General features: G+C 51.8%; 2 protein-coding genes across 3 annotated transcripts; both read right to left on the bottom strand.

Moving 5' to 3' along the window:
- Positions 1-1,852: 1,852 nt before the first annotated feature.
- On the bottom strand, positions 1,853-19,928 carry Tgfb1 (transforming growth factor, beta 1). Its single transcript, NM_011577.2, has 7 exons — positions 18,707-19,928; positions 14,393-14,553; positions 12,590-12,707; positions 9,935-10,012; positions 9,658-9,805; positions 2,652-2,805; positions 1,853-2,146 (listed from the first exon to the last, which is right to left on the bottom strand). The coding sequence occupies exons 1-7, from the start codon at positions 19,059-19,061 to the stop codon at positions 1,988-1,990; spliced, it is 1,173 nt and encodes a 390-aa protein (NP_035707.1). The 5' UTR covers positions 19,062-19,928; the 3' UTR covers positions 1,853-1,987.
- Positions 19,929-20,367: 439 nt separating this feature from the next.
- On the bottom strand, positions 20,368-26,150 carry B9d2 (B9 protein domain 2). 2 transcript variants are annotated; one of them, NM_001362154.1, is made up of 4 exons: positions 25,952-26,150; positions 25,456-25,547; positions 23,514-23,639; positions 20,368-20,949 (listed from the first exon to the last, which is right to left on the bottom strand). In NM_001362154.1, exons 2-4 carry the CDS (start codon positions 25,541-25,543, stop codon positions 20,636-20,638), a joined length of 528 nt encoding a protein of 175 aa, NP_001349083.1. In that variant the 5' UTR covers positions 25,544-25,547; positions 25,952-26,150; the 3' UTR covers positions 20,368-20,635. The 2 variants fall into 2 exon arrangements, with proteins under 2 accessions (NP_001349083.1, NP_742160.1); NM_172148.2 differs by lacking the exon at positions 25,952-26,150 and having other exon boundaries at positions 25,456-25,772.
- Between the last annotated feature and the right edge of the window lie 203 nt (positions 26,151-26,353).

Below are 26,353 nucleotides of genomic sequence, written 5' to 3'. Positions count from 1 at the left end.
CCCCAGCAGATGGGAAGAGATGAAACACAGGACTCGCTAGGCTCAGGCAGCCGGTCTTTCTTGCCTGGGTAACTTATCTTCCTGAGGACACATGCATGCATATACGCTCATGCATGTGCACTCTCTCTCTCTCTCTCTCTCTCTCTCTCTCTCTCAACCCCAGGAAGGGAGGAGGCAGGGTGACTGAGGACAGAGTTCCTCACCATTCACTTAACTCGCAGTGATTTACCAGAAATGGAGGCCTCGGATACAGCTTTTTAGCTCATCTGGTAAGGCTATGTGTCCCCCAAGTTCTTTTGGGGTCCCATACTCCTGATCAAGATATGATCAAGAAAGCAGTCTTAGATCCATGTGCAGATGCTAAACTAACTAAGTTCTGTGGATTTAGGAAGTAACCACCTTCCGTGTGTGTAAATACTTCCTCCTGTAAAGAGCACACGATCCCCCAAAAAGGATAAGCAAGCTTTTGGAGAGAGTGGGAAGGACTGAGGGGTTTTCCATATACTTAGCTCTGCTTGGCTGGGGGCTATGTAGATCAGGCTGGCTTTGAACTTGTGGTGATGATACTCCTGCCTCTGCCTCCTGTTCAAATTACAGGCAGCCTGTTCAGACCACACCCATCTTCACAGGTTTTCCAGAAGGACCAGGTGATATTGCTGGCCCTGCATACGAGGCTGCAGAAACAGTACATGGCTCCAAACAGTATGTGGAGGAAGCAGCGAGTGTGGCCGTGAGCCAGCGGGACTTATTTACAGAAACAGGCTGCAGGCTGCAGGCTGCAGGAGGCTTGGGGCCAACCTTGGCCAGCCCCTGCTCTGTCAGGCTGTGGGAAGAAAGCTGTGATCAAGGACAGCCACACACCTGACATGTAGGAGAGTTGTCATTCCCTGGCTTGTGCTGACTTGGATCTGACTCAGCGCCCAACACCCTTCCCTTAGACTCTTCCAGTCACGTTGCTCTCTTTCCTCACACAGTGGCACACCCCAAGATGGCTGTCACTTGTCACTTCCGGTCTTCCAAGAATCTCTCTCTCTCTCTCTCTCTCTCTCACACACACACACACACACACACACACACACACTCCCTGATTCCACTTCCTTCTTGTGGCTCCCCCTCCCCCTAGGCTCCTTTCACCCAGTGACATAGTCAGCACCAACACCAACTACTGATTTGGTGTTTTGGTATTTTGGAGACCGTTTCTTCTATGTGTAGTCCTGTGTATCCAGAACTTGCTCTGTAAACCAGGCTGGCCTCAAACTCAGAGACCAATCTGCTACAGCCTCCTGAGTGCTGGTCTTAAAGGCCTGTGCCACCACATTCTGTGAATTGGGGGTTTTTTGGGATAGGGTCTAATGTAACCCGGAAGCCCCAGAGTTCCTTATCTAACCCTTGCCTTCCCACTGCAGGCATTTCAGTACCACACACTCAACTCTGAACCAGTAGCCTGGTTATATCTGAGCTAGCCTGAGCTATATCTATCTGCCTGCCTCAGTCTCCTGAATGCAGGGACTTGTCACATGGGGCCACCACAACCCACTGTATCAGCACTTTTTGCTCTTCCATATACTCATCATCCAAGAAATGAATTCATCCCAGCAGGAATTCAGGCTCTCCCGGATTGCCTCGTGGATGCTCAGAGGTATAAAGCACTGTGAACGGTGCCTAAAGAGATGATACCTGAGTCTAATAGGGTTTTCCCTGGGCCTCAGCGTCGCCCCCTGGAATTCTGGGATCAAAGCCGGCGTTCCTTAGGGAGTGCTGGAGGCGATTGCACAGAAAGGGACAAGATGTGGTAGGGGCGTCAGCTAAGAGGGAGACGCAATCCGGCGGCCAATGACACGGAGACCACCAGTCCTCTGTCACCTTTAATGGGCCCCCCAGGTGGGCTTGAGGGGGGGTGCAGGTGTCCTTAAATACAGCCCCGGGCGCTGCGGGCGGGGCGGGGGCGGGGCCGGGCCTGCCGGGAGGGGCGGGGCGGGGCGGGGCTTCAGCTGCACTTGCAGGAGCGCACAATCATGTTGGACAACTGCTCCACCTTGGGCTTGCGACCCACGTAGTAGACGATGGGCAGTGGCTCCAAAGCCTGCGGCACGCAGCACGGTGACGCCGAAGCGCCCGGGTTGTGTTGGTTGTAGAGGGCAAGGACCTGCGGGTGGGCCGGGGTCACTGCCAGAGTACAGGGGCTCCCCCTATCTCTCTCCCCACCAGGATCTCTACATTTCTGTCTCTTATCTCTGAGCCTCCTCAACTTCCATCTCTGTTTCCCTATCTCTCCCAGTCTATTTCTATATATGTCTCTCCCTATTGTTCTCTGTCCCTCATCTGTCCCCATCTCGGCCTCTCTCTCTCTCTCTCTTCCTCTCTCTCTCTCTCTCTTCATCCTATCTCCTCTTCCTGTCTGCCTCAGTCACTTACTCTCCCATCTCCAATTCTCCCCACCTCCTTTTCTGTATCTCTCCACATCACTAGCTCTCTTGCCTTTCTCACCCAATCTGTTTCTTTCCATCTCTCCAGCTCTGCTCTGCACCCCCCCCCTGCTCTTCTCCGTTTCTCTGTCACCCTATCCCGCTGACTCCCCACTGCTCTAAGCTTCCCATTCTCTCCCTACCACCCCAGCCTCTGCTCCAGCCTGTCCCATGAGCCAGACCCACCTTGCTGTACTGTGTGTCCAGGCTCCAAATATAGGGGCAGGGTCCCAGACAGAAGTTGGCATGGTAGCCCTTGGGCTCGTGGATCCACTTCCAACCCAGGTCCTTCCTAAAGTCAATGTACAGCTGCCGCACACAGCAGTTCTTCTCTGTGGAGCTGCAGGCAGGAGGAACAAAGGTCAGAAGCAGGGACAACCCTGCAGCCCGCTCCAGCCCTCGGCTGCCCTCAGCCTCCTGTCCAGCTCAGGCTCTCCAGGACGCCTGTGATGACAATAGTGACACTACAACCATCCAGGCTGCCAGTGAAGCACCTCCCACTGGGCAGGCACTTGAGAGCCAGTGCAGGGCTAGCAACAGTCCCATGAGCACTCTCGGGGAGGACGTAATAAGTCCTGTCACATCCCCACAGAACACACAGGAGTAATTCACAGTCCAACATGTGCCTGCACGTCCTATTTGTAGGACACATATTTACCAAACCTCTACTGAATATGGGGCTAGGGCCGGTGCTCCTGAATGGCACAAACAGGACAGATGGAAGCCTTTGGAGGCCATAGCTACTCACTCCTTCCTCCTGTTTACGTCAAATGCCTGTTATCACCATGAGTCTATCTGGCTTTCCTCAGTGTCCTCCCTCGCCCACCCTGACAGCCACATGGGCTTCCTCTCTAGTCCTCAGACCCAGTCATAGCCAGGCAAGAGGGCTCACACTTTCGATCCCAACACCTGGGAGGCACAGGCAAGGGTGATTAGAAGTTCCAGGTCCTCCTTGGAGACATAGTGAGTTTGAGGCTAGCCTGGGCTATGTGAGATACTTTCTACCACCCAGGGAGCTTTAACTCCTAAAAATGCCATCTTGCTTGAAGCAGGTGTCCAGTATCAGTTACATAAATGAACAGTGCCTCCTCTGACCAGCCCTTTCCACTTGCCTTCCAAACTCTCCCTCCAAACAATTGTTAAATTCCACCCTGGGAATTCAGTACTACAATTACTACAAGAAACTGTATTTCTTTTCCCTTTTTTTTTTTTTTTGGTTTTTTTGTTTGTTTGTTTGTTTGTTGTTGTTGTTTGGTTGGTTTGGTTTGGTTTGGTTTTTTCGAGACAGGGTTTCTCTGTATAGCCCTGGTTTTCCTGGAGCTCACTTTGTAGACCAGGCTGGCCTCGAACTCAGAAATTCGCCTGCCTCTGCCTCCCGAGTGCTGGGATTAAAGGCATGCCCGGCGAAACTGAATTTCTATAAAGCTTTTGGTGTTGTTTGTTTGCTTCCTTGAGACAGGCTGTCCCAGAACTCACTCTGTATGTAGACCAGGCTGGCCTCGAACTTAAGAATACACCTGTCTCTCTGCCTTCTGAGTGCTGGCACTAAAGGTGGGATCACTACCACCTGGCTTGCTCTAGGTTTTTTGTTGTTGTTGTTGTTTTTTAAGGATTTTTTTTTAGATTTATTTGTTATTATATCTAAGTACACTGTAGCTGTCTTCAGATGCACCATAAGAGGGCATCAGATCTCATTACGGATGGTTGTGAGCCACCATGTGGTTGCTGGGATTTGAACTCAGGACCTTCAGAAGAGCAGTCGGTGCTCTTAACCACTGGGCCATCTCTCCAGCCCCTTGCTCTAGGTTTTAAAGGTTTATGTATTCATTTTATTATTTGTGTGCATATGTGTGCCTACGTAAGTTTTGATGTGCACCATGTTTGTGCAGTACCCAAGGAGGCCAGAAGAGGGCATGAAGTCCCTAGGAACTGGAGTTAGTGATGGTTGTCCTTCTAAGTAACCATATGGGTGCTGGGAACTGAACCCAGGTCCTAAGGAAGAACAAACAGCCAGTGCTTTTAACTGTTGGGCCAAGTCTCCAGCTCCAGAGTGTCTGAAGTGAGTCATCAAAATCCTGAGAATGCTGGAAGCTGGAAGAGGGTTATATACCTTTGCTTTTTCTGTCTACATTTGGAATTTCTACCCTAAAACAATTTTAACCAGAACAGAAAAATTAATTCATCCCCAGGATTTCTTGTGTTTATTTGTCTTTTTTGAGACAGGCTTTCATGTAGCCAAGGCCAACCCAAAACTCCTGATCCTCCTGCCTCTGCCTCTCCAGGGCTGGGATCACGAGCGTGCACCACACCAAGCTCTAATATTCATTTTTCCTGGCCTGGCTTCTAACCTGGCCATTTCACCAGTTTTATTTTCCGTCTCGGAATGATTCAGCTTGTTTGTACTAAATATTATCTGTCCTCATCTCTCCATGGGAAAGTGTCTCTTAATGTATACATGTTCAGCAAATGTTGAGTACATGAATTAACTGATAAACATTTCTACTAGAGATAATCTCTTTATGGAGCCCTGGCTGTCCTAGTATTCACTACGAAGATCAGGCTGCCCTCAAACTCCCCAGACCCTCCTGTCTCTGGCCAGTCCTTTACTTTAAGACTGGGTTTTGTTATGTAGCCCAGGCTAACCTTGAACTTCTGATAACTCCTGCCTTAGCCTCCCAAGTGCTGGGATTACCAGCAATTGCCACCTCACCCTCCATGATCCCCTCAAAAGAGAGGAGCGTTAAGACAAGGTCTCACCACGTAGCCTAGGTTGACCCAGAATTCAGTTTGTAGCCCAGGCTGACCAGCAAGGACACTTGAGCCTCTGTGTTCCTGACATGTATCAGAATCATGATGTAAAGATACAGGTATAGTATAATTCAAATTCCATTACAAACAAAGAGGCTGGCAGGATGTATACTAAATGCTGACAGTGGCGTTTTACGTTCACCAGTGTGATGACTTTCTGGATTTTCCACATTCTTAGCAGTGGCTGGGGTTATTTTTAGAATCAGGACAAAGTAATTCAAGGAAGGAAAATGCAGGTTCCTCCTCATGACACCAAAAATAACTCTAAAATGTGGTCAAGGAACTGGGAAATGGCTTAGAGGTCAAGTGCACTGGATGCTCTTGCAGAGGACCCAGATTCAATTCCTAGCACCAACATGGAGGCTCAAAACCAACTTGTAACCCCAGATCTAGGGGATCCAACATCCTCTTTTGTCCTCGGTGGGCACCACATATGCACCACGTATACATCCACAAAGACAAAACATGCATGTAAAAGAAAATAATAAAAAATAAAACTTGACACATGTGAACCAGGCAGGCATGCACCTCTGTGCACAACTGTAGTCAAGAAGCCGAAATGGGAGGATCGCTGCAAGTTTGAAGCCAGCCTAGTCCAGGCAGGACGTTTTAAGCCTGGTTGGACTCGCACTCATAGAGATCCACCTGCCTCTGCCTCCTGAGTGCTGGAATTGAAGACGTGCACCACCACCGCCTGGCACATGGGGGCGCCCTACTGGGACGCGGTCTCAGGGTTTTCAGAGTCACTGCTTTTTCAAGCCTCCCTTGCCAGTCTGAGACCCAGCAGGGCCTAATCTGTGAGGAGCCCTGAGGACCCCGGGGGAGGTGGTTTTTAAGATGGCATAAAAACAGCTTTGCCATGGAAAATTGTGAAGAGACACAGAAGCAGTGCGTTACAATATAAACGGAATACCCCTTTTCAGAAACGTTAGGGACCAGAAACATTCTAGACTGTATAGCTTTTTGGGGTAAGGGGATATTTACATAGACTTTACATATTTATTTTATTTTTATTACTATTCATATTTCTTGAGACAGGATCTATGTATTTGCCTGAAATTTGTTTGTCACTGGCCTCAAACTCAGAGATCTGCCTGCCTCTGCTTCCTGAATGCTGGGATCAGAGACATGCACCACACCTGTCAACTTGAAAGAAAGAAAGAAAGAGAGAAAGAAAGAAAGAAAGAAAGAAAGAAAGAAAGGGAGAGAGAGAGAGAGAGAGAGAGAGAGCGAGCCGGGCGTGGTGGCACACGCCTTTAATCCCAGCACTCGGTCGGCAGAGGCAGGTGAATTTCTGAGTTCGAGGCCAGCCTGGTCTACAGAGTGAGTTCCAGGACAGCCAGGGCTATACAAAGAAACCCTGTCTCGGAAAAAAAAAAAAAAAAAGTTTTATGTGTAGGAGTATTTCTCTGAACATGTGTGTACACACACCACATACGTGCAGAGCCCATGGGGGCCAGGAGGAGGCGTTAGATTCCCTGGAACGGGACTATGGATTGCTGGGAGCAGCCATGTAGGTTGCTGGGAAATGAATCTGCGTGCTCTGAAAGAGCAGCTGTGCTCCTCATCCTTCCAGATGCCCCACCCCCTTTCTCGAGGCAGGGTCTGATTGGTTGCCACAAACACACGACGTACCTATCAATGACTTTGACCTCCTGCGGTTCCCGTTCCTACTCCAGCGCTAGGATTACAGCCTTGCTCACCATGGCCAGCGAGATTTTGGACTTCTGAATTATGGATTCTTAACTAATTCGCATCTCCACAACTGTAAATGACAACAGTTGCTGACTCGTGGCCAATTTCATTCCACCTACTTTCTTTCCGCCACTGTAGTTTTTTCATTTGTTTAATGAACTTTTGTAGAAAAGTTCACTTTCTCTTAGAAAGTGAGGAATATTTTACAATTTAAACATGAATCAAAAGTATAAATCAATATAAAATATAAATCAGTGGTAGAGCCCCTGCCTAGAATCCCCCAGTGAGGGGCTGGGGGCGTGGCTTGGTGGTAGAGCCCCTGCCTAGAATCCCCCAGTGAGGGGCTGGGGGCGTGGCTTGGTGGTAGAGCCCCTGCCTAGAATCCCCCAGTGAGGGGCTGGGGGCGTGGCTCAGTGGTAGAGTGCTTCTTTACTATGTACAAGGTACTGGGTTTTCTCAGTATCACAAATGCAGCAGCAGCAACAACAAAATCCTAGGGAGGGTTGGTTTTTTTGTTTTGTTTTGTTTTGTTTTTTTTTTTAATGTATATTGGTGTTTTACCTGCACTTATGCATGTGTGAGGGCATCAAATCCTCTAGAGCTAGAATTATAGACAGGTGTGATCCTTATTATGGGTGGTGGGAACTGAACGCAAGTCCTCTGGAAAAGCAGCCAGTGCTTTTAACCACTGAGCCATCTCTCCAGCCCCCTTCCCCAGGCAAAAATTTAACATTAAATCACTAAAATCAAATACTACTCAAGGTTCATGTTTCCCACTGTGTCCCATAAACATCTTTTTCCCTTTCCTTTTCTTTCCTCCTCCTCCAACCTCTCAGCCCTCTCTTCCTCTCTCTTCTAGTAGTGTGGACTATATATCCTCCCCTCCCTTCTTTGCACTGTATCTGTTGAAGAAATGACTAGGTTTCCCACCATCTGCACTTTGCTGGGTGCGTCCCTGTGGTGCTGGCTAATGTTGTTAGTCTGTCCCTCTGTTGCAGTTCCCTGCAACATGGGAGTTGGAGCTACAGTTCCCATCAGATCATGGTTGATGTGTCTGATAGGCCTTGCTCGATGGCATGGTGTTCTTCCATGCAAAATTTTGCTTGTCACAGCCGGGGACTTGGCTCAGGGAATTAAGTGCTCGCTGTGCAAGCATGAAGACCTGGTTTCGGATTCCCAGAGCCCACATATACATCAGGCATAGGCAAAACAAATATAAGAGAGAGACAGGCAGACAGACACAGTCAGTCAGTCAGACAGACAGACAAAGAGATTTTCATGATTCCCTGAGTTTGTTTCCCAGTATGTGAGGAACAGAGTTTACATAGCTTCCTGCATCTCTTAGTAACCTGCAGTATGAAGACCGGACATCTGATCCTATGTGAAGGCTGACAACCAAAGGTGAAGACAAGGAGGAGGAGGAGAAGGAGGAGGAGGAGGAGGAGGAGGAGGAGGAGGAGGCCGGCCAGCCAAGGACCGATATGTAACACAGAACTCTATAAAGTCTGAAGCAGGTAAGGGATAGGTCAGCTCACTGCTCTCATCTCTCAACACCCCTGAATTTCATGCCTTCTAGGATCTAACGTTCCAATTTCTTTCTCTCATCCACAGTACCGAGGCTTAATATGAGTCTACCATTCTGGAACTGGGTGGTTGTGTGACATCTGTAATCCCAGGACAGAGAATTCAAGACAGTCTGGGCTAAAGGAGTGAATCTGAGGCCAGCCTGGATTACACAGCAAAGCCCTGTCTCGAACAAAACCAAACAAAGGAGAACTAACAAGATGGCTCAGCAGGCAAAGGTGCTCGCAGCCAGGCCCAATGACCTGAGTCTTATATCTGGGACTCACATGGTGGAAGGAGAACGGACTCCCAACAGTTGTCCTCTGACCGTCACACAGTTTTGTGGCATGGATGCCCCTACATACACACAGACACACACACACAATGGCCCTACACACACACAGAGATATAACTTAAAAACAATGACCAAAAAGCTTTGGCCCTTGGTACGGGCATTCTGGATACACTAGGACGCCCACTCTCTGACTCTGAGAGATCTTGTCTCCTCAGAGTTCCCTATCTCAGTACTATATTCCAACACTTCACACTTCCAAGCCTACATACATCTCAGAAGTTCTATCTTCTCACCTCCTCAGGGTGCACCACTGCCAGATAAAGCGCTGGCCCTCAGGAAACTCACTTTCTGGCTTTCTCCACCTCCACTCTAGATGCTAACATCTCCCTGCCAGCCCTGCCATTCTGAGACCCAGGATTTGCCGCTCTCATCCACCAGCACTGGAGACCACCATCTGCCAAGAGTGTGGGAACCCAGTGCAGACCACCTTCTGATTCGGAACCCAAATGTTTGGATCCCAGCACTCCAGCTTTCCTGGGGTCAACACGCTCCATGGCTCACAGTAAATTCTTTCATTAGCATCCCAAAGTGGCAGAAGCCTGGCAAGAATTTTAAAACCCAACCAGACAACCTTCCAACAGACTTCCAACTCTTGTTGAATTCCCTGATCCCAGCACTCCAGGAAGAAAACACCCCTCATTCTAGGACTCTCAGCTGCCCACAGAACCAGGAACTTGTCCCCAAGCCCTGCAGGCATACATGGTGGCACACCAGTCCACAGGCTGCAGTCAGCCCGCAGCCTGCACAGCCTCGGAGAGAGACAGTGTTTACCTGAAGCAATAGTTGGTATCCAGGGCTCTCCGGTGCCGTGAGCTGTGCAGGTGCTGGGCCCTTTCCAGGGGGGTGGCCATGAGGAGCAGGAAGGGCCGGTTCATGTCATGGATGGTGCCCAGGTCGCCCCGACGTTTGGGGCTGATCCCTGTTGGGTTTGGATGTTGTGGTGAAGGACATACACACACTTAGAGGGATGGGTGAGATTTCACACACATGCACGTGCACACAGACCATGAGGGGCCTGTGTCAGGATGGACCCGGGAAGTTAGCTCACCGTTGATTTCCACGTGGAGTTTGTTATCTTTGCTGTCACAAGAGCAGTGAGCGCTGAATCGAAAGCCCTGTATTCCGTCTGCGGGAGAGGAAGGGAGTCTGAGGATATGAGGGGGAAGAGGGGACAGGAAACTGCCAGCCTTGGGGGCTCCCGGCTAGTCACCCCACACTTCATTCTTGCTCCTATTCTTTGAATTGCTGGACCCTTCTCCCCTTATTCAGGGCTCAGCTCAAACATCAACCCCTCGGGAAAGGCTCTGAAAGAGACACGTCCTTCTCCAAATGTGGCATCTGTTCCCTTTCTCCACGGCAAGCAGGGGCTCTGACACCTCTGCATGAATATTTACTTCTTTGGTCTCAGTAGAAAAACATAGCTGGGCGGTGGTGGCGCACGCCTTTAATCCCAGCACTTGGGAGGCAAAGGCAGGCGGATTTCTGAGTTTGAGGCCAGCCTGGTCTACAGAGTGAGTTCCAGGACAGCCAGGGCTACAGAGAAACCCTGTCTCAAAAACAAAACAAAACAAAACAAAAACAAAAACAAACAAACAAACAAATAAACCCAAAAAAGGAAAACATGCACAGGGGAGTATCCTGCCTTATTTCCTTTCATTTTGTAATTTTTAAAATTGTATATATGTACATATATATGTATATATATGTGTGTGTATGTATATGTATATATATATATTTATGTGTGTATATATAATGCATATTTTATGTATATCAGAGAATATGTATGGGTGATGTGTTCTGTGTATGGTACATGAGGAGGCTTATAGCTGGGTAACAAGTGTCTTCCTCTATTCCTTTCTCCCTTATTGCCTGGGCTCTGAACTTGAGCCCAGTCCTTTGGCCAGGCTAGCAGGTCATAGAGCCGTGTGTCAGCCTGTCTCCATACACACGTGGAACTCCCAACAAGGCTGGGATTACGGGCACACACTATGACAATGCCTGACTTGTTACCTGAGTGCCAGGGACAAGAACTCAGGTCCTCGCTCGCGCCTTCGAGACAGATGCTCCTGCCCCTGAGCCCTCGCCACAGCCCTCTTTTGCTTTTGAGACAAGGTCTCAGGTAGCCCAAGCTGGCCTCAAATTTTCAACTCACTATGGAGCTAAGAATGACCTTGAACTCGTGGTCCCCTTGCCTCTGCCTCACAAGCGCAGGGCTCCGCTGGTTTGTGTACCATCGTGCATGCTGCCCTGGGTTCTTGTTATCTCTGTGCTCTGTAGAGCCTGGGCCTCGATCATAACAATAAACATCTATTGTGACCCAGGTGTCAAGGGCCACGAGCAGTGTTGGTGTCGCAGGATGTTCAACGCTAACACAGATGCCCGTCACTGATCTAAACTGTGTTAACGCCATTGATCTTCAAACTCCTTTAACTCCAAGTCACCCCAAGAGAAAGCGGCTTGGCCAGGGCCACAGAAGAAGCCATAGCCAAAGGCACCAGGAAAACCTAAGCTGGCATCTTCTCCTCATTATTTACGGGGGTGCACATGGGCCAAGGTGGGCAAGGAGGTCAGAATGGCTCCCTCCTTCTACCATATGGGTCCTGGGCTTGAACTCAGGTCGTTAAGCACAGCAGCAGGTGCCTTTACCTGCTGAGCCATCTCACTGGCTCAAGGGAGATGTTCCTTGAGTGGACACATAATAATACTGTCTAAGCGCCGACTGTATACCAGACAAAACCCTTCTCCACCTCCGTCCAGTGGCCTTCCACATTCCTCCTGGTGCCAGCCCACTCAAGACTCACCCTCCATGTGGCTAAACTACACTTCCCATGAGTCTCTTCACATTCTCATCCAGGAAGCCCTCCAAGATCCTAACCTTGCCTGGGTTTCCACAGCACCTTTGGCTTCCCTCATCTAAATCCTGCCCCCTCTGTATAGGTCTCCCCTTCATCGTTATCGGCCATTACTGCCTGCTAGAGCTCCGACAAGACCTTACCAGTATCTGGAAAGATACTGTGGGACCCATAAGAGACAAGGAAAATTGTTCACTCCTAGACAGATGGACATGTCAGGATCTCCCTGGCTGCAGATACAGGGTACTTGATACAGGGTGCTCCTGCATCTCCTTTTCCTTCTTGCCTTTATTCATCTCAGAGACATTACCTCAGATGCCCTCTCCTCCAGGAAGCCCTCCTTGAATCCAGACAGTAGTCAGGCACCTCTTGAGTACTCAACCCCATTCCTCACTATTCATAAAGCACCTAGCTAGAAGTCAACTCCTCCTTCAACTACCAAAGGACTATGAGGTCTACTGAGGGCAAGGACAGGGACTGTTTGGGTCACCACCTATCCCAAGCATCCCTCTACAGATTGACCCTTTTTTTGTTTTGGGTTTTGTTTGTTTGTTTGTTTCGAGGCAGGGTTTACCCCTGGTTGTCCTGGAACTCACTCTGTAGACCAAGCTGGCCTTGAACTCAGAAATCTGCCTGCCTCTGCCTCCCAAGTGCTGGGATTAAAGGCGTGTGCCACCACTGCCTGGCTGGAGTACTACTTCTTGACATCACTATCGAGTGCATGTGTGTGGCAGGGGTGAGGTGGGGGGTGGGGAACACAGTGCTAGGCAGGTTGACGCCAGGACAAGCAGGAGTGGCCCCACTGGAGGAGTGGCCCCACTGGAGGATGGCACAAAGACAAGCAATCTCACCTCCTTGGTTCAGCCACTGCCGTACAACTCCAGTGACGTCAAAAGACAGCCACTCAGGCGTATCAGTGGGGGTCAGCAGCCGGTTACCAAGGTAACGCCAGGAATTGTTGCTATATTTCTAAATGGAAACAAAGAGAGCAAAGAGGAGTATGGTCGCTGCCATCTTGCCCCCAGATAATCTGGCTGTAACCCCATGCTGCCTGTCTCACAAACTGGCTTCCAGACCAGCCCCAGACACTGGCTTCTGACACATATGAGCCCTGCAGGCCACACTCTCACATACAGCCCCCAAGAACAGAAAGCAGCCAGGGGCAGGGGAGGAGGGGTGGAGACAGACTGGAATAGGACATGGGACAAGGAGGACAACCCAGGCTGTGGTCAGGTCCCATGAGGCTCCTCAGCTGTGCATGAGGTACTGTGCAAGCTATGGGCACTTGCTGGCCTTGCCGGGTCTCAATAATGCTGCTGCAACATGGCAGCAGGGAGGACTCACAATGCAAGTGGTCATTGCTCATACTATTGTGCACAGTTCAGCAGTTTTATTACCCTGAGTTTGGGAGTAATTTTCTTATTTATTTATAGTTTGTTATTTTACTTATAATTATTATTATGAGTACACACACAGAACAGTCTTCCCAATTTTTTTTTTTTAAATTTTTGTTACTTTTGTTATTTTTTTGAGACAGGGTCTCTCTATGTAGCCATAGCTGTTCTGGCACTAACTCTGCAGACTCGGCTTGCCTTGAACTCAAGAGATCCTCCTGCCTCTGCCTCCCGGGTTGAAAAATTTTTGGCTGACACATCTTTAATCCCAATACTCAGAAGACAGAGGTGAGTGGAGCTCTGAGTTCCAAGACAGCCAGAACTACACAGGGAACTCTTGTCAAAAAAAAAAAAAAAATGCATTTGACTGCTGATTTAAGAGACTACAAGAAATGCTTAATTTCTCTGTCTGAGACAAGATCTCACTAGTCTGCCTGTGCTGGACTTGAATGCTTGGGTTTAAGAGATCTTATTGCCTCAGCCTCCAGACAAGGTCTCATGTAGTCCAGGCTGGCCTCAGACTCCTGATCTCCTGCCTCCCCCGTCCCACGTGCTAGGATTTGCAAGTGTCTGCTCCTAAAGACTCCAACTTCTTTTTCTTCCTCACTGTTACTTTTTTCACCTCTGTGCTGAGGACAGAACCTAATGCATTTTTAGTGGTAGCTAGGCAGTCTATCACTGAGCCACGCCCCCAGCCCCTCACTGGGGGATTCTAGGCAGGGGCTCTACCACTGAGCCACGCCCCCAGCCCCTCACTGGGGGATTCTAGGCAGGGGCTCTCCCACTGAGCCACGCCCCCTGCCCCTCACTGGGGGATTCTAGTCATGCATACATAGCCAGATATCCATCCCTGGCTCTTTCTGCATTTTTACAGTTCAAACTCCCAAATTCAACTAATAGGATGCAATCTGAGCGGTTTTTAAAAAAACCTTAGGATTCTCTGGGTGATGGTGGCACACACCTTTAATCCCAGCACTGGAGAGGCAAAGGCAAGCGAATCTCTGTGAACTTGAGGCCGGCCTGATCTACAGAGTGAGTTCCAGGACAGCCAGGGCTACACAGAGAGACCCTGTCACGAAAAACCCAACCAACCAACCAACCAATTGAAAACAAGACAAAAATAAAAATAAAAACCTTAGGCTTCGACACTGTGCTCTACCCTCAGGCCTGGCTCTGTACCCAGGAGCCTTCAAACTGAGCCACCTGGCCACACCTCAGCAGGGCTGACCTGTGTGCCACCTCTCAGGCTCAAAGCCTTACCTGGTAGAGTTCCACATGTTGCTCCACACTTGATTTTAATCTCTGCAAGCGCAGCTCTGCACGGGACAGCAATGGGGGTTCGGGCACTGCTTCCCGAATGTCTGACGTATTGAAGAACATATATATACTGTGTGAGATGTCTTTGGTTTTCTCATAGATGGCTGGGTGGGGAGGAGCAGAAGGAGGAAGACATCAGGTCAGGTCTGTGACAAGGATGGAAGAAACAGAGACACCCTGCTTCTGAGCCCATGGGCTCTAACTCAGGTTGGCATTCCACTTCACATTCTAACATTCAGTTTACTTATGTGTAGGGATGTTTTGGCTGCATCCGTGTGTCTGTGTGCAGAGTGCATGCCTAGTGCCCGTGGAAGCCAGAAGAGGGTGTCAGATCCTCTAGAACCGGAGTTACAGATGGCTGTGAGCTGCCATGTAGGTCCTGGAAACCCCAACCCGCTGGAAGAACAGCTGGTTATCTTGACTGCTCTTAGAGGCCCCTCTCTAATGTTCTTAACTGGCTGACCTCACCTGGGCTGCAGGAGACCACGCCTCAAACAAAACCAAACAGAAGTTGTAGAGTAAATTGCACGGCATAATTTGGGGGATCAGAAAGCTTCCCTGCTGCTACTCAGGTTGGGTGCTCGTGCACTGAGTGACTCCCACAGCAGGTTCTAGGTGGGAGCGCTCGCTCGCTTGGTCGCTGAGCTACACACAGCCCCTTGGAGGTGGATTCTAAGGAAGTGCTCTACTACTGGGCCAACTGCCTTCTAACCTTGGATGAAATAAGTACCATTAAGTTCTGATTCCCAGCCTAGGCGGCTGCAACTGAAACACTATGTTACCTGTGGCTTCTTCCTTCCTTCCTTCCTCCCTTCCTCCCTTCCTTCCTTCCTTCCTTCCTTCCTTCCTTCCTTCTTCCCTCCCTCCCTCCCTCCCTTCCTTCCTTTCTTTCTTCCTTCCTCTCTCTCTCTTTCTCTCTTTCTTTCTTTCTTTCTTTTCTTCCTTCCTTCCCTTCCCCTCTCCCCCCTCTCTCCCTCCCTCCCTCCCTCCCTCCCTTTCTTTCTTTTCTTTTTTTTTTGAGACAGGATTTCTCTGTGTAGCCCTGGCTGTCCTGGAGCTCAATCTGTAGACCAAACTGGCTTCAAATTCAGAAATCCGCCTGCCTCTGCCTCCCAAATTCTGGGATTAAAGGCGTGCGCCACCACTGGCTGGCAGAAAAATGTGTATCCCAGGCTGGCCTTGAACTCCAGATCCTCCCACCTCTGCCTCCTTCAGCAAATCCTACAGGCCTGTGCCACCAGTAGCGGCCAAACTTCTCTCTTTAACTGTAAGACACCAATCAAATCCAGGATTAACAGAGCTGATGAGACACTGGGGAAAAGCTAAACATAATAAAGTGTATTTTAGCTAGTGTGAGTCTGCAGCCAAAGCTGAGGAGCCTGAGCCTGAGTCAGGAAGCTGTTCACTGGGAGTTAGCCTACATATGTGTGTGTGTGCACGCACGTGCGTGTGTGTGCACATGTGTGTGTGCTAATAAAGGTGAGGGGAATACAGTGCATGGTAAAGATATCATTTTAAACACTTTACAAAAGATAAAGGCATTGAGACTTCACAACATGGTAAGATTCAAGCCACCTTATTACAGGGACTAATTTTTTAAAAGCTTTTAAAAATTAATTTATTTATTTTATATATATGAGTACACTGTCGCTGTTTTCAGACACACCAGAAGAAGGAATCGGATCTTATTTCAGATGGTTGTGAGCCACCATGTGGTTGCTGGGACTTGAACTCAGGACCTCTGGAAGAGCAGCCAGTGCTCTTAACCTCTGAGCCATCTCTCCCGCCCCAGGGACTAATTTTTTTGTTTATTTTCTTTTGTTCTGGAGACAGGATTTCATAGCTTAGGCTAGTCTCACATTCACTGTGTATCCAAGGATGGTCTTGAAGCAGTCCTTTTGCCTTTGTCTCCCCAGTACTGGGACTACAGTCATAGACAGACTTGGCAGCCTGGGATTGGGTTGCCCCCCCCCATTTATTTGTTTGTTCGTTCGTTCATTCATTCATTCATTCATTCATTCACTTTATAACCCGACTTCAGCTTTCCCTCCTTCCAGTCCCCCCTCACATCCCCTTCCCTCACCCCCTCCTCTCCTGAGAAGGGGAAGCCCGCACCCCGTACCAATCCACCCCTGCACAGCGAGTCAGTAAGTCATGGGAGGTGGATGGAGGGGGAGAACTGAGTGGGAATGAGGATAAGCAGGGGAGGGGGGGATCAGATGGAGACAACCAGACAGTGGTCCTAATCCCAAAACTCTGCCATTTCCTGGCCAGTGGGGGTTTATTATCATTTGCCTGTCATCAGTGTCATTAGTTACTCCCCTCTTTAGCCCATTTCCTGGTCGTGTTAGCAGCAAAGAGGATTTCTAGGTAAGAGTGACTGCAGGTTTGGGAGCCCCATTCACTAAAGGGCTTCCTAGCCTAAAGGATGTCTGCACTGGGGAACGAAGGGGCAAAATCCCGAAATTCTGCGTCTGCTGGGGCTTCTGGCTTCTTGTAGTGGGGATGAGATGGTGATCCCAGACGTCGATGAAGGACAGAGGGCCTCTATTCTTGGTTCGGTTGTTACTCAGCAAACCACAATGGAGGGATGGGATCTCAGCTGGGGGTAGCCGATAGGGGAGAGATAGGAGGGCAGGAAGGATTGTGGGTGTCGCAGAGGGAAATGGGGTGACATAGAGATGAATAGGTATGTGGGAGAGGAGACGGAAATGAGAGGCACATGCCGGAAGAGATATATGCGTAAGAAATACAGTCTCAGGAGAGTAAAGGACTTCTCCAACGAAGAGGTCACATTAAGTCGTGGCTAGGGAGGGGTGTCATTAGGCCTGAGCCACAATTGGGTCCAGCAATGTGCAAATAATCCTTAAGTCCACCTCTGGGGTTAGGAAGGTGAAACCTGGAGAAGCTACTGACACCTAAAGTTCCCCGGTCACACACGACGCTTGGGTCCCGCGTGGGCGCCTACAGGGCGGGGCCGTGAGTTTCCCCGCCCACTACTGGGGTGAGGAGGGCGGGAGACTAACAGCCTAGGGAGGGCGGGATCCGGACCTGCCTCGTCTCGCCCCAGGCTCCGCGCGCGATCTCTGTCTCCCCTCCTCCCGGGCACGGGAAGGAAAGGGAAGGGAGGAGGGCGTGGCGACCGGACGCTGGGTTTTCCCCAGCCTCCGGTAGGAGGAACTGGGACCTTGGGGTTACAGCCTGTCAGCGTTCAGTTCCGTGGGGTCCTCTTACCCCCCCAAGAAGCGCAAGCTCCTCCCCACGCGCGTGGCACCCACGTGGGGGCTTCCTCATCCTTACCGATTCGGTTTTTTCATTTGAGTTTTGAAGACTGCCTCTCCCCTACTTCTAGCTGCTCCTCTAGGGCTCGACTCCAGAGGCTCAGCCACTCCCTTCCACGCCCAGGAGAGGGGCGCTCGCCACTCACTCCTGGATGGCATGGTATCCCTGCTCCGTCTGCCTGGCTGCCGCGGGGGGCCACCTTCCTAAGCCAGTCTCCCCTTTTTATGACTCCTTCCCAATGACCCAGTATTCTAGATTTCTTGAGGACTCGCTCGCTTCCTTCACTGGGCTCCGCCTGCCGGCTCGCGCGCTCTTTTACGCCCCCAAGCAAAACACTCGTGACACCTCCGGGCTCATTTTCCGCACCCTCTCTGCTCCTCTCTAGAGTCCTTCTCCCAACAACGTCGCTTTCCTTTTTCACTTGTAACCCCGTAGTGACTCCACAGATCACACTCTCTAGCGTGCGCCTGTCGCTTTCTGAGAGTAAGCCCACTAGAGATTTTATTTGGCAGTTCTAGGGTACCCATCCCCTAGGTTTTCTCTCCATCTCACGACCCGGTCTGGGGTCGGCTTTCCACATTGCATCTCCATTCCGAAATGTTGGACACCTTCCATTCTCTTGAGCTGGGTTCTACCTTTCTGGAAAGAGACCACCCAGCGAGCCCTGCATTTTTAGGCACCATTAGGGGAACTTAAAACAAAACCTGCCAAATGCTCCTCTTCTAGAGGGGACTCTCCCCACGACCTTGCTTTTCTAGGAGAGGATCACTTTGGCAGGCTGTCTATTCCTCTCAAAGACACCTGGGGTACGGGAAAGTGCCAGCCTCTTTGGGACACCCACACAGTTGTCCCGGTGCCCCCAGGGCTCCCCTTCCTCCAGCCAGTTTCCTCTGAGGGTAATTTCCTCCCGGTGACCCCTGCACTCCGGCGCCCCCTGGGGGCTCCCTCCTGGCTCCCCGGCCCCTCGGAGCTCACCGTTGTTGCGGTCCACCATTAGCACGCGGGTGACCTCTTTAGCATAGTAGTCCGCTTCGGGCTCCGGCTCTGGGTCGGCGCTCTCGCCTGCCACCCGGTCGCGGGTGCTGTTGTACAAAGCGAGCACCGCCTCGGGCAGCGGGCCGGGCGGTACCTCCCCCTGGCTTGGGGGACTGGCGAGCCTTAGTTTGGACAGGATCTGGCCACGGATGGCTTCGATGCGCTTCCGTTTCACCAGCTCCATGTCGATGGTCTTGCAGGTGGAGAGTCCCGCGGCTGGCCTCCCGGGCGTCAGCACTAGAAGCCACGGGAGTGGGAGCAGAAGCGGCAGTAGCCGCAGCCCCGAGGGCGGCATGGGGGAGGCGGCGCCCCACGGCACTTCGGAGAGCGGGAACCCTCGGCAAAGGTGGGATGCGGAGGCCCCGCCCCTGCAGGGCTTGTGGGGTGGGGTCTCCCAAGGAAAGGTAGGTGATAGTCCTGAATAATTTGAGGTTGAGGGAGAAAGCAGCAGGAGTCGCGGTGAGGCTCTGACACCAAGGTGTCTCAGTATACCACCAGGGTAAAAATCGAGATGAGCGCTCTCTGAGATCCAAAAGTGGGTGTTCTTAAATAGGGGAGCTACTGCCAGCAGGTCCGAGGGAGATCTGCCTCTCGGGGGAGAGAGGGTCCTGGGATGCGAGGGACTCAAGAGGCAGGCTGGGGGGAGGGCGGCGTGCAAGGGGTGCGCCCCAGCTTTGGGGTGAAGTCTTCGCGGGAGGCGGGGTTTGTGGCTCCCGAGGGCTGGTCCGGAATAGGGGCGTCTGAGGAACGCCGGGTAGCGATCGAGTGTCCACGACGGTGAGCAGGGCTGTCTGGAGTCCTCAGGTCCTGCCTCCTTGCGAGACAGCGCAGTGCCAAGAAGTCCCCACGTCTCTGACTTGCAGTAGCAGCGGAAAAGTCTCAAAACTTTTTTCCTCTTCTCTCAACCAGCTCGTCCCTCCTCCCACTCCTCCTCCCCCTCCTCCCTGCGGCGGCGGCTGGTCTCAGACTCTGGGGCCTCGGACGGCTCCTCGGCTGCTCCTTTGCCGGCTCCCAGCGGAGGCCGACTCCGAGTGCGGCTCAGAGCCGGGGGTGCCCCGAAGGGGCGTCCCCCCTGCCCCGGCCGGGGGCCTGGCTGTCTGGAGGATCCGCGGCGGGAGGAGGAGGGGGACGGCCTGGGGCGCGAAGGGCGGCGGCGGCGGCGGGACCGGCTGGGGCGGCGGGGGTTTTGAAGCCGCCCCGGCCCCACCCAGGAAGCGCGCGCGGGGCGGGGGCAGCCCCAGGGGGAGGGCATGGGGGGGCACTGTCTTCATCTTAGCGTGGGCGGGCTCCAAGGGGGGTCCCTTCAGCCCTGCGGGGAGGGGGCGGGCACCCCGGCCTCGCCCCACCTCCAGGGTGCTGCCTCCTGGCGGCGGAGCACTACTAAAGCCGGTGACCAACCAAAGCGCCCCGGTGGATTTGGGAGTTGTTGAAGGGTCAAAGGAAAAATTGGGACTTCGTGAGAAAACAGAGTCCTGTATTAGAAGTGGGGACCTAGGCGGTGGAGAGCGAAAGGCAGGGGCAGACTTTGCGGATGAGAGTGTCAAGGAGAGTGAAATAAGGAGACCGACGTCTGAGAGCTTTAGCGGATACAAGGAGGCACCTTACCCATGAGAAATACACGCTTTTATTAAGTGCCCCCGACAGTCCAAACAGTGGGCCCTGCTCATGTCCCTCCAACCCACAGCCCTTTCTACCCCGTAGTTCAGTGGAGCATGGGCCACAGGGGAGTTCCTGGCCTTGCAGTCCATGGCATAGGGGCCATGACTTGGGGGTGATCAGGACTGACAGTCTCCAGAGTCCACGTGCCTGCTTCACTGCTGTGCCATTATGTGCTCAGTGGATGATGGCGATTAGTAGCAATGAAGTCCCTCAACACTCCACTCCATAGCGATCGAAGTGGCGCAGCAGCAGGCCGATACCAAGGTGCACTGTGCCACCCGCGGCCGTGTGCAGGCGGTAGCGGTCAGCCCCGCTGTAGATGGTATCTGCGTGCAGCAGCTGTGGCCCACCACCCACGAAAGCCCGTGCTAGCTGCTCCCTCCAACTGCCCAGGGGCCTCCATGTAGGGCAGTCCAGCTGATGAGTGCCTGGGCTGCTAGGCACATGGCAAAAGCCATAGCCAGCAAGCTGGCAGCGGCCAAAGCTGTCCTGGGACCACACCTGGAGATGGAGTCGAGGCCAACCTGCGGGAGGAGAGGCGTTAGAGAAAAGGACAAAGGGGCAGAACCCTGCTCCCGGGTTCCCAGCATTGAAACCACTGGAGACCTCGCACAGTACTTTTACCTTGGATTATTGCCTGAATTTCCTCTCTGGGTTCTCATCTCCCACTCACTCCACATAGTAGTCACAGGAATCTAGAGCAATCCACATTACCCTCTTGCTCAAAACCCTCCCATGACTCCCCTGGGCCACAGAACAAAGTCCAACCTCTCAAGTCAAGTCTGGCCTCGTCTGACCTCCCTTTGTGGTCTCTTCACTCTCCCAGGCCCCCAGGTCAGCACCTCAGCTTAGACCCCTTCCGCCCTCCTCCTCATGGACTTGCTTTGCTCTCACGCACCTGACTCAGATTTCCTTTCTTCCCCAGTGGAGCCATCTCTCCCCTTCGTTAGGTTTCTAGTGGCCTCAATGCACAGCTGAGTGTCCCAGCCTGACAGTCCAATGCTTGGAGATGCAGCCCAGCCCCCCCCCCCCCCAACCCTAAGCCCTCCCCTGGCAGGCCCTGTTCTCCAGGCTGGGGACACAGCAATGAACACAGCAGACAAAAATTCCTGCCCCGTGAAGCTGACATCCTAGACAACCAACATAGTAAATAAGTAAATTATAGGGTATGTCATATGGTGATAACCGCTCTGGGGAAAAACAACAGCCAGAAAGGGAGGGGTGGAGATGTAGTTTGGAAAATTGGGGAGCAGCTGAAGGAAGCTTTCCTAAAGAAGGTGACATTTGGGGCTGAACACTGCAGTGTACAGCTGGAATGCCAGCACTTGGGAGGTAGAGGCAAGAGGATCCCCAGAAGTTCAAGGCTAGCCTGGGCTACACAATGAGTTCTAGGACAACCAGGGCTACATATCTGAAGGGTGACATTTTGGCACACACTTGGGCTGCTGAGGCCCCAGGCTAGGCTGGACTATGTTCTGAGACTCTATCTCAAAAAGCAAACAAGCCAACCAGGATGCAACATAAATGCTTAAAGAAGTGGGCTCTCTAGGCACCTAGGGGAATGACAGATCCAGTCAGTGCAAAAGTTCCGAAGTAGGAGCTAGCCTGGTGGGGCCAATGAGGCTAGAACGGGGAGTCGTGGGGAACAAAGGACAGAGGTGACAGCCAGATTCCATAGGCCTGTGACGCCAGAGAAGGCTCCGGCTTTTCTCTTGAGCGATAGGAGGCCTGCAGGCAGGTTCCATACAGAGGAAGAACATGCTGTATTTAGGTCCTCCCAGGGTCCAGTCCAGTATCCAACCCTGAGAGCACAGTGAAGACAGAAAGAAAGAATGGTCCCAGAAGGCTGGGCGTGGTGGCACACGCCTTTTATCCCAGCACTTGGGAGGCAGAGGCAGGCAGATTTCTGAGTTTGAGGCCAGCCTGGTCTATAGAGTGAGTTCCAGGACAGCCAGGGCTATACAGAGAAACCCTGTCTTGAAAAACAAAACAAAACAAAACAAAACAAAAAACAAAAAATGGTCCCGGAAAGAGAAGATGGACAGAGAAGGCTGGGTGGGATGGGGTGAGAAACAAAAGTGGGTTTCAGAGCCGCCAGGGTTTGTTGGTGAGCTGAGAGACTAAGAAGGAAGCAAACAGGGAGGAAGACAGCTAAGGCCAGGACTGAGGAAAACTTCCAACGTATCACCCTCACAAACTAGTACAATTGTTCAGAAGGAGAATCTGATCCATCCATTTCTTCTTGGGCTCCCCAGAGCCTTCGAGAATCAGTCTTAGTGCCTTTGCAGGCGAGGCCTTACATTCTGTCCCTGCCGCCTCATCCCCCACTGTCCTTCTCACCCACAGACAGCGAATACCCAGGACACACCTCCCCATTTCTACCTGGCTCCAGCTCTCTGACTCCACCCTCTGTCTTTGTCCTTGGGCCTAGTTAGCTTCTCTTGGCCCTTTACAGCAGAACTCTAACTGCTCTGCCCTATAAGGCCATGGGACCAATCAGAGATGACTTCTGTGTTTCCAGGGCCTCTGTGCTGGCCACATTTGGAAACAGGTCTATCTTCTACCTATAATGGAACCCTTGATGACAGGGCTTGGAGGGTCCTTCTTAGTTGGGGATGTCCCTGCTCAAGCTGGACAGACGTAGGCTCAGTCAACAGTCCTCATTCCCAGAATCTGCTGTGTTTTAACCAGAAAAGCTGCACTGACATGATACCCTCCTCCTCCCTCGAAGACTCACTTCCCCTTTGAGCAGAACCTCTGCCTGTGTGAGCAACGGCAACTGGCCCATTTCCTGTCCCTCTCCTCCCTATCTATCTCTCTTTACCCTATGCAGCCTCCTCAGTGGCCGTTAGTCAAAGGCCCCTCCCACTTGACCCCCACTTCCTGATATCTTCTCTACCCCAACCTCCGGCACATTCCACAGGCCTAGGGTTCTGAATAGCTCGGGTGAGGCCTCAAATGCACTGCTCTAGGGGAGGCTGTACCAGAAAAGGGACCCACAAAGTACAGGGAGCAGACAGCCATGGTGTTCCAAGCCCAGCTCCTCTTAGTTTGACTGCCCCTCCCCATCCTGTCATCCTGTACCCACCTTGGAGACCTTTAGTAGCGAAGTGCAGGTCAATGGGGTGGGACCAGTAAGCCATGTCCCCTATCTGGGGTGTGTCTACCTGTGTCTGGCCTTCTCGTACACCTGAGAGGAGCTTCCATGCGGCCCCTGTAATGAGAACCAGGACATCAGGGTTTGGGGGATAGCAACCTTCAAGAAGGGGACCTGCCGTGGCAATGAGTTTGTTCCCTCTGGTATCTGGGAGTGGGAGTTACACAGTGTAGACTCTAGAGCCAAGTGTCTGGATCCAGATCTTGGCACTGGCAGTGTACATCTGAAATCTCAGCACTTGGGAGTTTGTTTGGGGCTTTCTTGGGCTGCCTGATGAGTGTCAGGTCAGCATGGGCTACAATGTGGGTCTCAGTCTCTAAAGAAAAATTGGAGGGGTTGAAGAGCACGTGAGAGAGAATAAAGCCAGGCAGTGGTGGTGCACACAGTTGGTCTTAGCCCTGGGGAGGCAGAGGCAGGCTGATCTCTGTGACTTCAAAGCCAGCCTGGTCTACAGAAGGAGTTCCCAGGGCTGCCAGGGCTACACAGAGAATCCCGTGTAGAAATCCTGGCACGATTCATATATGTGTTCTGTATTTTGCAGTGTTAGGGATGGAACCTAGAGCAGTACATATGCAAGAGCTCTCTAGCAACAGTCTACACTCCCCAGCCCAAGTTGATGCAACCCTGGCAGAGTAGCTTCTCTCTGTTTCCCTGTCTATAAAACAAGCGACAAAAAACACAATCTCACAAGTTATGAGAGGACTCACATAGCAAGGATGAACTATGAATTTTTAAAATATTATTCACTTGTTAATCCTCATGACTGCAGCTGGCGATGTGATCCAGAGGCACACGCTCTATGCTCTGCTGATGAGCTGCACTCTCAGCACCAACAGAGAGCCTCCTTTCTTAAGACAAGGTCTCATATAGCCAAGGCTAGCCTCAAACCTCTGTCGTAGCTAAGGATGACCTACGCTCCCCGGGTGACGAGATCCCCAGCATTTTCCTTCCTCTATGCACCCCACATTCAGAAGCCTCCGTCAAAGACCAAGAAGAGACTGGGCACCATCTGCGAGCACATCACAACCCCAGTGAGGAGCAAGGAGAAGCAGTGCCCACATACTGAGCACTACACCCCAGATGCTCTGCTAAACGCTCTGGGCAATGCCTTCACCTTATCTGCTCTCTGGGATTCTAACTGCCCCCTCCCAACACACACACACACACACACACACACACACACACACACACACACACACACGAAGCTTTCAGACTCCTCACTGTTGCCACGAAGGCCCATGTGTGACCTGGATCCTGTCACTCATCTGCCACTGCCGCTCCCCACCCTCAAGCCTCACTGGTCCCATCCTGTTCCCTTGCCTCAAGGCCTTGGCAGCGGCTGTTCCTTTTGCCCTGAAACGTCTGCTACTGGGTGCCCATTTCCGGCTGTTTTCCTCCTGCCCCCCAATTCAAGTGCCACTTGCACAGAAAGGCTTTCTCTGATCTCAGACCTCCACATCCCAAATCAGCCCCCAGCACATCACTTTCTTTTTTTCCCTAGAACTTACAATAATCTTGTATATATTTTGTGCTCTTTTCTTTGAGACAGGGCCCCAAACTTGTAATAGAAGGCTTCCTAGGTGCTGGAATTACAGATATGCATAAGCACACCTAGTTTGTCTACTGGCCTGAGGACAGGAAGTGTGTGTGTGTGTGTGTGTGTGTGTGTGTGTGTGTGCGCGCGTGTTTTCTATGTCACAGCCCCATATGCTTAGGGGCTATGTTTTCCGATGGTGAGATAACATGAAAGACAAGGATAAAGAGAAGCAAACAGTATGAGTTCATTGGAGAATCGAGGAAGGAACATGGAGACTTAGGCTAGGGGAGGGAGCTGGGTATTGTTTGGGAGATGAACAAGGTGTGAGGAGGATACCTGTGTGGATGCCCCACTTGCAAAAGAGGCTGCTTTCCGAGAAACCGGTGGCCCCTATGATCTGCCCGATCACGTGCACTTCAGCCATGGCTCTAGGAAAGGAAAAATTCAATCACAACCCTGTGAGGTAACTGTATTATTTCCATCTGACAGCTGGGAAAACTGAAGCCTATCACATAAAGAACAGCACTGTGATTCTAAGCTAGTTCCACCAACCCACTGACAATGTGGCCTTCATCACAGATACAAGCCACGTCCCCAGAAAAGCCCAAGAAAAATGGGGAAGTCTCCCAGAGGTGTGGGAACCTGCACCAATAAATAAACCAAGGCTCAGACGCTTAGAAAGCCCCGCCCCAGGGTTGTGGCCCCGCCCACATGTGCAAGGCCCCGCCCCTTCGCGGCAGATCAGCCAAGCTTCAAAAGGCGCATGCGTCTCGTCTCGGGTGTAGGGCCGCTTTACCCTTGCCCGTAGGCGTAGCGCATGCGTCATTCCTACCTCCGCGTACTTGACCGTTAGAAGTGAAAGCTGCCTCGGGGATGGTAGTTCACGGGCTTCTTTGCGGGCGCCGTCGAGACTAGTCTCGCTCCCCTCCCGGGCCCTTCCAGGCGGAGGGAGATCTGAGGTAGATAGATCCGCAGCCTCGCTCTCCTGGGGTGCCCCGACTGTTGCTGGGGCAACAGCAGGTTCCTCCCCTGAGCCCGCCCTGCGTGCTGATGATTGGTGCTATAGCTGCCCTCTGGGGGGCGGGGCGTAGTCGTGATGGACGCGGTCATTCGGGACTTTTTTGCGAGAATTGCATAGGTCTTGCTCCTGCGACGCCTTACGCCCCAGAGTGGGAGGCCTGGCGGGTTATCTCTATCAGCAGTTGAGGAAGTTAGAACGCCAACTGTTTCCTCT

The sequence above is a fragment of the Mus musculus genome, chromosome 7, assembly GCF_000001635.26.
Source record: "Mus musculus strain C57BL/6J chromosome 7, GRCm38.p6 C57BL/6J".
NCBI lineage: Eukaryota > Metazoa > Chordata > Mammalia > Rodentia > Muridae > Mus > Mus musculus.
The sequence above is the reverse complement of the archived record's forward strand: the minus strand, read 5'-3'. Positions and strand labels throughout refer to the sequence as shown.

Bases quoted from the DNA above. Each gene is read 5' to 3' on its own strand.
- Tgfb1 (NM_011577.2), bottom strand. From the start codon at position 19,061: ATGCCGCCCTCGGGGCTGCGGCTACTGCCGCTTCTGCTCCCACTCCCG. The intron at 10,013-12,589 runs GTGAGATTGCTT...CCTCTCCCGCAG, and splicing joins GCAGTGGCTGAACCAAGGAG to ACGGAATACAGGGCTTTCGA. The intron at 9,806-9,934 runs GTGAGCTAACTT...CAAACCCAACAG, and splicing joins ACTCCACGTGGAAATCAACG to GGATCAGCCCCAAACGTCGG.
- B9d2 (NM_001362154.1), bottom strand. From the start codon at position 25,543: ATGGCTGAAGTGCACGTGATCGGGCAGATCATAGGGGCCACCGGTTTC. The intron at 23,640-25,455 runs GTATCCTCCTCA...TTCTCATTACAG, and splicing joins CAAGTGGGGCATCCACACAG to GGGCCGCATGGAAGCTCCTC. The intron at 20,950-23,513 runs GTGGGTACAGGA...CTCCTCCCGCAG, and splicing joins CGCTACTAAAGGTCTCCAAG to GTTGGCCTCGACTCCATCTC.